General features: G+C 59.9%; 1 protein-coding gene across 1 annotated transcript in view; it reads left to right on the forward strand.

Annotated features, from left to right (window-relative positions):
- The first annotated feature begins 9 nt into the window (after positions 1-9).
- LOC130575921 (actin-binding protein WASF3-like) overlaps positions 10-10,752 on the forward strand; it is a 25,592-nt gene continuing 14,849 nt past the window's right edge. Inside the window, exons 1-2 of the mRNA XM_057370162.1 lie at positions 10-74; positions 9,886-10,038. Of these exons, the coding sequence (XP_057226145.1) occupies positions 9,906-10,038 (133 nt within the window). The 5' untranslated portion in view covers positions 10-74; positions 9,886-9,905. The remainder of the gene's footprint in view (positions 75-9,885; positions 10,039-10,752) is intronic.

Raw genomic sequence — 10,752 nt, forward strand, 5'->3', positions numbered from 1 at the left:
CCCCGCACGGCCCCGCACAGCCCCGCACGGCCCCGCCGCGCCGAGACAAACCCCGGCCCCCCAACCCGGCGGAGGTGAGCGCAGGGGATGCGGGGATGACGCGGCGCAGGGAAAGTGGGGGGTCCCTGTCCCCGCAGGTGGAGCGCGCATGGGGGGACATCCCTTCGCGGGGCATCGGGGGGCTTCGCAGCCTTTTAATGGGGATCCCCCATATCTTTACATCCTTTTGAGGGGGGCATCGTTGCGTGGAGGGGATCCCCCACAGCCCTGCATCCTTGCTTGGGGGGGGTGGGTGATCCTATCCCAGCTCACATCCTTTCGGTGTGGGGGATCCTCCATCCCTTTGCATCCTTGCGGGGGAGGGGGTCTTCCATCCCTTTACATCCTTTCGGGTGGGTCCTCCATCCCTTTGCATCCTTGCACGGGGGTTTCCTCCATCCCTTCGCATCCATGCGGGGGGGCAGGGCCGCTCTGCATCCCCGTATTGCTGCATCCCCCCCAGCTTTGCAGCCGTGCCTGGGGGCGGGGGGCTGTCCTCCATCCCTTCACATCCCTGCTTTGGGAAGGGGCTGTCCGAGCTGCTGGCACGGGGGTTGGGGGGTCCCTCCACTTTGCAGCTATTCACGGGGGGTGGGAATCCTCCACTTTGTGCACCTTTGGCCGAGGGAGGGGATCAGGCTGCTCTGCACGTTTTCATGGCGGGGGGGAGGGATCCCCGGAGCACTCGGCACATTGGCACCGCGGTGCTCCGGGCCTCTCCGCGCCCTCGCGCTGGGGAGGGGGTGTGTGTGCTGTCACTTTGCATTCCTGCACGGAGAGGGAGGGGGGACCTGGCTGCTCTGCACCCTGGCGTGGGGGCGGGGTGGGGGCGGGGGGCTCCACTTGACATCCTTGCAGCTTGGGGAGGGAGGATCCTTCATCTTTACATCACTGTGGGGGATAAACTGGGCCCACGGCTGCCTGTGCACCCCCAGCCTGTGCAGGGCAGGGCTCCTCACCCCCTGGCTGGGCAATGGGGGGCTCGGGGGGGCTCTGCAGCCCGGTGTGAGGCTGGGGATGCGGAGGGGACAGCGCTGAGCARGGCACAACCCTGTGTCACCTGTCATGCATGGATGCATGCCCCCCCCTCCCCAGCCTGGTGCCCTCCCAGCCCGGGATTTGGAGCCCCGCTGGGTTCAGAGACCCCTGGGTGCCCCCCCAGCCCGGACACCCCCAAGGGCAGAGCTGCAGGCAGGCCCAGAGCCCCCCAAAGGTGCCGAGCCTGGGCCTCCACGCTCAGTGATTCAGCTTCTTGCAGGGAGCTTTAATTTCATGGCTTCAAACTCGAGTTCTCGCTGCCTCGTGGTGGTGTCGGCGCGATGAAATGCCCCCGGATCGAGGTGCTTTTTGGCGGAGTTTGTGGCTGCCGTGGGTGCYCGGCACACGGGAGCGGCGGCCGGACACGAGCCGGAGGAGGGGAGCGCARCCCGGGGTGTGCGGGCAGCTCGGGAATGGCAGGATTAATAATTCATCTTCCAAACTTCAGCGTGCCAAGGCACTCCCCTCCGCTGCAGCTCGTTGCCTGGCTTTTAAGGAGATTGCTGGTATYATTTTTTGGGGGAAAACCCCGGTGTTTCGGTGGCGTTTGAGTGTCTCAGGAGCTCACAGGGTGACAGGTTGCAGGGCTCGGTGAGGCGAGCAGGRTGATGGCAGCGTCGGTCCAGCCCAWGCTGCTCCGGCAGGCAGAGGGTTAACGTGCACCGGGCTGCGCTGTCGCAAACGCAGGAGAAGGGCTCTCACACAGAACGCTGTGATGCAACTCAGACCCCAAATGTCCGCTCCTTCTCCCGGGAGCCGAAGCCCACGGAGAAAACTGGAGATGAAGCATATTTTGCTTTGAGCTGTCATCTCCCTTGGCCCAGTTCTGAACCAAAGATGCTCATCCTCCATTTTATGGCGGATGACAAATCAGCTGCCGATGCCAAGATCTTGACAAGTTACGAACAACAGCCCTCGAGCCAGAAGTGTTAAGAAATAAAAAAAGAAAAGCAAGAACGCTTTTTTTTTTTTTTTTTTCAGAGCTGCTCATCCAAAAAGGCACCCTCCGAGCTGCACCCCGAGGGCAGCAGCCGCGGCATTTCGCACGTCTCTGAGCAGGGAGGCTGCAGCCGGCTCCGGGCTGCGGTCTGCCCCCACTGCCCCACATCCACCTGCATTTTTGCAGGGTTCACACACATTTTGGTAGGGGAAAGCCAGGCTGGGGAGCAGCAGGCCAAGGCCAGCCCCGCAGGGAGCAGCGGCGGAGCTGGCTGGGAGCGCTCTGCCCGCAGCTGGAGGTGCCGGTCCTGCGGCGGTTCCCAAAGGCAGCAGCACCGGCTCTCCAGAACGGCYCTCGCTGCTGGCCGAGGGTTTCCCGGGTTTATCAAAGCGCCTTCTATATTGGGGAGAAAAAGGCCGGTTTGTTCAGCGGCGCCCTGCTCGCACAGCCCGGCGGCGAGCGAGGGAGATCCTTCTGGTAATGAGCTGGGCACAAAAGGGGAAAAGAGCCGGCATTGAAGATTTTCCTTTGGTGATAGAGTCGTTAAAAACAACACATGATTCTGGGCCGGCGGGGATCTCTCGCAGCCAAAACAGAGCCGGGATCTGTGCTGTGTTCCCACAGCCCCATCCCCTGACTCCTCCTCCGAAGATCAAGGCAGTGCCGCCGCTSCCGGGCAGTCCTCGCACGGGAACCAGGCTTGGGGCAGCCAAATGACGATGGAGGAGGGTCATGCACAATTTTATCCACAACTTTCCCCTTCAGTGTTAGGGTCTTGGGATGGATATCTTTTTTTTCCCCATGGATTTAGTTTGTGTCTGTAGCAGAGATAGAGCCAAAAGGTGAAGGTGAACGGGAAGGAGCTGATGAAGTGGCCCTCAGCTCCATGACCAGTGCCAGGGGACACTGAGGGCTCCCCATTTCTGAGAAATCAAACAAGAGAACCCAAACCCCATGTTAACTAAGCCCCAAGGAAAGCTACTGCCTGAAAATTGCCAGGGATGGGGTTGGTCAGCCTGGAGAGGAGAARGCTCAGGGAGACCTTARAGCCCCGTCCAGTGCCTAAAGAGGGCTTATAAAAGGGAGGGRAARACTTTTTACAGCRCAGGTAGTRGTAGRTCARYRGGRAATGGTTTTGAACCAAAAGAYGAGAGAYTTAGRTTAAAAGTTAGGAAGAAATTCYTGRCTGTGAGGGTGGTGAGGCCCTGGCACAGGTTCCCAGAGMAGCTGTGACTGCCCCATCCCTGGCAGTGCCCAAGGCCAGGCTGGATGGGGCTTGGAGCACCCTGGGGTGGTGGAAGGTGTCCCTGCCCRTGGCAGGGGGTTGAACTAAATCATCTTAAAGGTCCCTTCCAACCCAAACCCTCCAGTGATTCTGTGATTTACAGCATTTGCTCTCACCTACCCATAAATAAACATCATTTAGGTAAAACCCATCCAGCAGCCTCTTTGTTTTAAGCCAGGCTCGCAGCAGTACGAGGGTTTTGCACTGACCCCGGGGTAAGGAGGCAAGATGCATTTATGGCATCCTCCTAAGCAGGGCTGGTGCTGCAGAGCCCAGCCCTCGGAGCTGCTGCTGATTTAGAGCTGGTTTAGTCGCTGTTCCTAGAGCTGAAACGCTCTACAGTAGAAGGGGGGGAGAAAAAACCAAACTGAACCACCAACTGTGGCATTTACTAATAAAGCTCTTGAGGAATATTTTTAGCGGTGATTTAACGTTGTGCTGCACTTTGCTGCGAAGCGTTCTCTCGCTGAAGCCTCCTGGCAGTTGCCGTGGCGGAGCCGCGCTCGGCGGAGCTCGCAGAGGAGGAGCCGCAGATGAGCCGGAGGAGAGGCGGGGGCAGCGCTCCCGGGATGCGCTCCCCGGTGGGACACAGGGCACTGCCCAGAGCCAGCCCGGGGCCGGCCGGACACGGCTCTCTCCCCTCGTTGGCAGCAGGGCCTGACCCTTGCCCAGCTCCACACGGATCTGCTGCTGGCCGGCAGCACAAACCCCTCCGTGCCCRCCGGGATCGGGGCTGAGACCTCTCCGCTCGTTCCACACGTGCTGCAGTGACCACAGCCTCCCCGAGCTGCTGTCCTGCGGTGGGGCACACCRACAGCACCCCRCACCCTGGGCTCTGCATTCCCAGGGCATTTGGCCGCCTGAGGCTCTGCTGACCCTCCGGCTGGGCTGGGATCCTGTCCACGGCCCCAAACCATCAGCTGGGATCCTCCCCACGGCCCCAAACCATCAGCTGGGATCCCTCCCACGGCCCCAGACCCCTCGGGCACGCAGAGGCCTGAAGGAAGGGCCAGGCCGTGGCATTGCTTCTCCCATGCCTATCAGCCTCCAGTGCCACCCTGAGAGCTGCCTCTCACCAAAGACCTGTGCTCTGCTTTATTTTAAGCAGGGGGAACACTTGAGATCCAGCCGGTTTTAATACATTTAATGACCCTTTGGTCAATAGCTCTGGAGCAGTGGTCACCTCCCCAGAGAGCAGTGACATTGGCCATGCTGGTGGCACTCTCAGGCATTTGGGCTGGCAGCGAATGAAGGAGTGGAGTGGTGGCAGATGCATTTGGTAAATGAGAGCAGCGAGTCCTTGCGGTGCAGCTCCCGCTCCATTTTGTGGGAAGGAAATCAGCAGATCTGGCCCAGCTCTCCCGGGCAGGTTTTTCCCTCACCACAAAGAGCTGCCTGCACAGTTTTCCCTGGCTGATTTCTTTCCTGGGACAACAAGGGCTCAGCCCCTGTAGGCTCTGAGCTCTGCTCTCCCCATGGCCCACGCTGGAAGGAAAGCAGGAGTGTAGGGTCACTTGAGCCAGAGGTTGCCCTTCAACTGTGAGGTGGCTGCTGGTGGCCTCTGTGTCCTCTGCAGGTTTGTCCTGTTGTGGTTTGAACCATCCCACGCTGATTTCCACCACGCTGTGGCAGAGCTCCACAAATCAACACCTCGAGAACCTGCTGCTTTCACACCTACCACCTATTTCTGTCTGTTCAGAAGCATCACACACCCCCAGATCCTTCCCAAAAGGAAGGATCCCAGATCCACCCTGCCAAACTCCACAGGATGAGCTCCTTCAGGCACAGCTGAGTGTCAGCTCTGCCTCTTGTCCTYTCCCTGACTTCAGTCAGGGGGTTTGTTGCTCCTTTCAGTATTTCAGCACTGCCTCCTGCCTCCCTCCTGCCCCCAGCCCTTCCTCACCTCACCATCCCAAGGATTCTGCACTAGAACATAGTCCTGAGCAGCCACCAYGAGATCTGGCACTTCTCATTTGTTTAATATTCATTTATAAACTTTTTTGTTCAAGGTTAATTGATTTTTCCATGTATCACTTGTTTTTTGCACTGCTCTGGTTCCTGGCATCCAACCAAAGATTTGCTCCCTTGCAAAAGGCTCCAGTTCCTGGCAGCCTCTGCTCCTCGGGGCTCAGAAGGACCCTGTGAAGCCCAAATTGGGAAAGAGCTTTGATTGCAAGGGTTGAGCAAACAGAGTGCCCCAAAGCYTGGCCTGGAACTGAGCTTAGTGCGGGGCTGACCCCACTCCCAGCCCTGAGGCGTCAGGTTCACCACACACTCAGCCATGTTCTCCCCAAATCCCAGCTCGGGGTTTTTCTTGTCTGTCTGACACACAGTGARTGAGGTTTCCCCMWTCCTGCTGCTCCATGCACCACCCARCTCCATCACAGATATTGGAGGCATCTCGATTTGCAGCTGGTGATGTGCAGGGTGRGAATCCTTCCCCCCAGGGCTGCTCATCTCTGCCATGGCTCCGCTCCCAGTCCAGGTTTCTCCTGCAGGGAACACCCAGCCATAGAAAACAAACCCCCAAATTGTYTTCTGCTCCACCATGGCCCAGTGAAAGACGGTGGGAGCCAGGACACTTCTCCCCCTCTCTCAGGCAACATCAAGCAGGGTTCCAGGGCTGCAGGAGTTGGGCCCAGACCAACCCAAACTCCTGCCAGGGGTTAACCAGCACCTGAGGAAGTGGGCTCAGCCTGTCCCTCCTTGCAGGGTCACACCTGGTCCTTCAGGCCACCTTGGAGCTGCTGCAGGGCTGTAAATCAGCCCAGTGGGACAGAGGGGTGGGTTCGGAGGCAGAGAGGGGATGAGGGCACATGAAAAGCTGTGGCAAGGATACAAGGAGCAATGGCTGGACACAAAACTCCTTTTTTTGGACCCTCTTACAAAACGACAGCTGCTTTTCTGCCTGGATAGACCCCAAGGTCTGAGCTGGCAGATGTTGGTGAAGGAAAACATCTGGGAGGAGCCAGCTGGAGGGGTCACCTGTGGGTCAGTGCCACAAATCACCCCCAGGCTGCTCTGGAGGCACTGGGACATCCCTTATCCCCCACAACTCCTGGCTYTGGGAAACAGGGGCTGYTCCTCAGCTGCTCTGGGTTTGGGGTGTGCTGGCAGTTTGTTCCTTGGCAGGAATCAGCTGCTGAGGGCACCACGAGCAGCTCATTCTTGTGTCACCCCTCCCCTGCAGGGTCACCTCAGCTGGGCTGTGCCTGACCAAGAGCTGRGTGTGCCTCCCTTCTGAGCTCCATAGCTGGGTTTGAGTCTCACCCCTCCTCTGTGGCATTTCCCAGTACGAAATTCAGAGTTATTGACTCTTTCCAGTCGTGGRAGGAGCTGAGTGATGGAGAATGCCCACAGTGCACCAGAGCCATGGCAGCAGCTCGTGAGGAGCCCCTGGCTGCTCCCATTCCTCCTGCCTTCCACCTCCAGGAAATTCCTGCCAAGTTCATGGCTCCAATTCTCCTTCTCCTGCATCCTGACACCACTGAGGGCTCCTTGCTTTCAGACAGGAGACAGCAAAACCCCTGGGTTTTAGTCCATGTAAGTCATCCTAGAGCCTGGCCATYCCTGCAGGCAGCAGACTCCTGCCCTTGGAAGCCTTTTCCTGATTTTTTGAGGATCTGCTACCCAAAATCACCCAAAATTCTTGGAAATTACCTGAAACACCAGCAGAKCAGTGTGTGTAGTCTCTTGGTGGCTGTGAGCAAGATGTGCCAGTGAGTTCAGAAATGAAGTTGGCACCTCTGGAGTCATCTGCAGCCCATCCCCACCCAGAAAACTGGTCCCACGAGTCAGGACAGGTGAGAGGTTACAGGTTTTAGGCGACAAGTTGGGATTTCAAGGCAGAAGTCAGAGGTTTGATGCTGTTGTGCAGCAGGCTGAGAGAACACGTGTCAGGGAGGGGCTGGCAGGGGCTCCTGATCTCCGTGTTCTGTTAATTGGGGGGGTTGGAAAGCAGCTGCTCCTGGTCCTGTCAAAGTTGCCTTTCCAGGCTGTCTTTGCATAAAAATGTGCCCAACTCCTCCTTGGTTCCTTTTGCTGCAAGCTCTGAGTCTTGTTTGGCCTTTTTTGGGATGAGATTAAAGGGATTTTCCTGCTCTGGGGACGCTCTCCCATGGCAGTCTCAAATGCTGCCATCACACCCCTCACCCTCTTTTTGCCTCTTCAAATCTGTCCCTGCTGGGAGATTTCAAACCACAAATCCATTTTTTTCTTCATTCTGCTGCAGGGTCCCCGTGGGGGCTGCAGGCTCGGGTGGCCCCAATTCCCCTGCACAGGGACAAAAAGCCCCGAGTGCCGGTGGCTGTGTCCAGTGGCCGTGTCCCGTGGCTGTGTCCCAGGAGGATGCTGAGAATGGCTCTTTGTTCCCTGTTTCTAATTGCTGGGCCCAAGCAGCTCGTTAAGGGCTCTGCCCGGTGCCCTGCGGTCCCTGCAGCCCGGGGACGTGCCGGGGCTCAGCCTCCGAGGGCAGCTTTTGGGGTGACACCGAAAACCAGCTTGGGGTGTAGCTGCCAGCGCTGCTCAGCTCTTCACACAGCCTGGGGGGCTCGGGAGTGCCCAGGAAAGGGGGTTCTACACGGCCAGAACAGACACCCGGAGCCTCCCCGGCAAACGCTGCCGCARAGGAACAAACAGCTGGCAGAAATCTTGGTTTTCGGGAGCCAGGGCCCATGCCACATGGGCCACATGAGCAATGGGTCTGGGGAGCACTGCAGGAATCAGAGTTTGCTCCGAGCCCGAAGCATCGCACATCCCTGCGGAGGGTTCGGGGTCGGGACCCTTCCTGTGGCACCCAGCGCACCGGGGCACAGCCCAGCCCTTCCCTTGGCACCCCGAGCGCCCCGGGGCACAGCCCAGCCCTTCCCTTGGCACCCCGAGCGCCCCGGGGCACAGCCCAGCCCTTCCCTGGGCACCCCGAGCGCCCCGGGGCACAGCCCAGCCCTTCCCTGGGCACCCCGAGCGCCCCGGGGCACAGCCCAGCCCTTCGGGAAAAGCTTTGGACTCGTTCGCGGAGGGAGCTTGAATTTGCATTTGAAAACAGTGGAGGAGCTGCTGGTGCTAGGAGCACTGGCCGGGCGCTATCAATGGGAAACTGTTCCGTCTGACGCTCCCGGGGCCGAAAAATGTGAACTCTGCAGATTGCTGGCTCCKCTCACGGGCAGGATCGCTGGCTCCGGTGCCGGCGCCCGGCGGCTCCGCTCCCAGCGATGAACGGAAGCGGCTTTTCCTTGGCTGCCAAGGTTTTGTCAGAGATGGGGTGCGTGGGGAGTGTCGGGGATGTGGAGCAGGGGGATTCTGCTCTTTGGGAACGCTGGTGGGGCTCTCTGCTCCTCATCAGCCCAGCCGTCAGTTTGCCTTCGCTTTGGGAGCTGAGCTGAGCCCGGATGCACTCGTGGCGCTGTCCCTGTCCCTGTCCCAGCCCCGAGCTGCAGCACCCCAGGAGACACCACTGTGGATAATAAATTCTCCTTTTTAACCTCTTTTTCCAGCCTGTTTCCCACCACTCAGCCGTTACATCAGCAGGACAACCTGTCCCCAGCACCCCACACCCCGTGGTGCCCATCCTCTTCCTTCCCTGCAGCTCCCAGGGGTGCCCTCACTGGAGATGAGGCCTTCGGGTGTGGGCATGTCCCTGAATCTCCTTAAAGCCTGTAGGAAATGAACCATCTCCGGTTCAGGGGGGTGACAGTGGGGCAGGAGACACCCAGAAACGCCGGGGGGACACCCAGAGATGCTGTGGGGGAACCCAGAGATGCTGTGGGGATACCCAGGAATGCTGGGGGGGAGCACCCAGAGATGCTGGGGGGGCACACAGAGATGCTGTGGGGGCACCCAGAGGAGCTGTGGGGGTACCCAGGGATGCTGTGGGGGNTCCGGTTCAACGGGGTGACAGTGGGGCAGGAGACACCCAGAAACGCCGGGGGGACACCCAGAGATGCTGTGGGGGAACCCAGAGATGCTGTGGGGCACCCGGGGATGCTGTGGGGGCACCCAGAGATGCTGAAGGGGCACCCAGAGTTGCTTTGGGGCACCTGGGGATGCTGTGGGGGTACACAGAGATGCTGTGGGGATACCCAGGAATGCTGAAGGGGCACACAGAGATGCCGTGGGGCACCCAGGGATGCGGGGCCATGCAGGGAGCTGGGATGAGCTGGCCACAGCAGCTTGTCTCAGCGTTGTGTGTGCACAAATAAAACCCYGGAGAGCCCGCAGTGAGCTGGAAATAATGGCATTACAGGCGCTTCCTGGCTTCTGTTTGGGCTGGACGAGGCGTTTCGGGGCCGGCTGAAGGGCTGCGGCACAGCGGGGTTGGATCCCGGTGCGAGCACAGCTCCGGGAGGGAGCGGGGAAGGACACGGGGCTCGGCAGAGGAGCGYGAAGGTGGGGCCGGGGTCCTCACCGCCACCCTGTGCTCACCAGCACCCCAAAAGAGCACCCCCGGCTCGGAACAGCCCTGCTGTCCCCTGCCGTGTCCCAGCGTGGGCAGCACCMATCTCCTGGGCGGAAAGGTGAGGGAGTATGGGGAGAAACAAGCAAACGGTAAAAGCTGGGTGTTCTCYTTYCTTTGTCCTTTCCCCAGGAGAGGCKTGAGCGCTCGCCATGCCGCTGGTGAAGAGGAACATCGAGCCCCGGCACCTGTGCCGGGGGGCCCTTCCCGATGGGGTGACGAGCGAGCTGGAGTGTGTCACCAACAGCACCCTGGCTGCCATCATCAAACAGCTGGGCAGCCTCAGTAAGTGACGGCACAGCGACCCTGGCAGGGGACAGCACTGGGGTGGAGCTGGGATGGCACTGGGATGGCACAGGGAGTGGTACTGCAATGGTGCTGGGATGGCACTGGGATGGAGCTGGGGTGGAGCTGGGATGGTGCTGGGATGGAGCTGGGACTGCACTGGGATGGCAGTGAGGTAGCTCTGGGATGGCACTAGGACAGTGCTGGGATGGAGCTGGGATGGCACTGGGATGGCACTGGGATGGAGCTGGGATGGAGCTGGGATGGCACTGGGATGGAGCTGGGGTGGAGCTGGGATGGCACAGGGAGTGGTACTGCGATGGTGCTGGGATGGCACTGGGATGGAGCTGGGGTGGAGCTGGGATGGCACTGGGATGGCACTGGGATGGAGCTGGATGGAGCTGGGATGGCACTGGGATGGCACAGGGAGTGGTACTGTGATGGAGCTGGGATGGCACTGGGATGGCACTGGGATGGCACTGGGATGGAGCTGGATGGAGCTGGGGTGGAGCTGGGATGGCACAGGGAGTGGTACTGCGATGGTGCTGGGATGGCACTGGGATGGAGCCGGGGTGGCACTGGGATGATGCTGGCATGCTGCTGGGATAGAGCTGGGATGGAGCTGGGATGGAGCTGGGATGGAGCTGAGGTGGCACTGGGGTGGCACTGGGACAGCGTTGCGATGGAGCTGAGATGGCGCTGGCATGGCACAGT

The sequence above is a fragment of the Malurus melanocephalus genome, unplaced genomic scaffold (assembly GCF_030028575.1).
Source record: "Malurus melanocephalus ecotype Western Australia unplaced genomic scaffold, MMel_1.1 scaffold_120, whole genome shotgun sequence".
Taxonomy (NCBI): Eukaryota; Metazoa; Chordata; class Aves; order Passeriformes; family Maluridae; genus Malurus; species Malurus melanocephalus.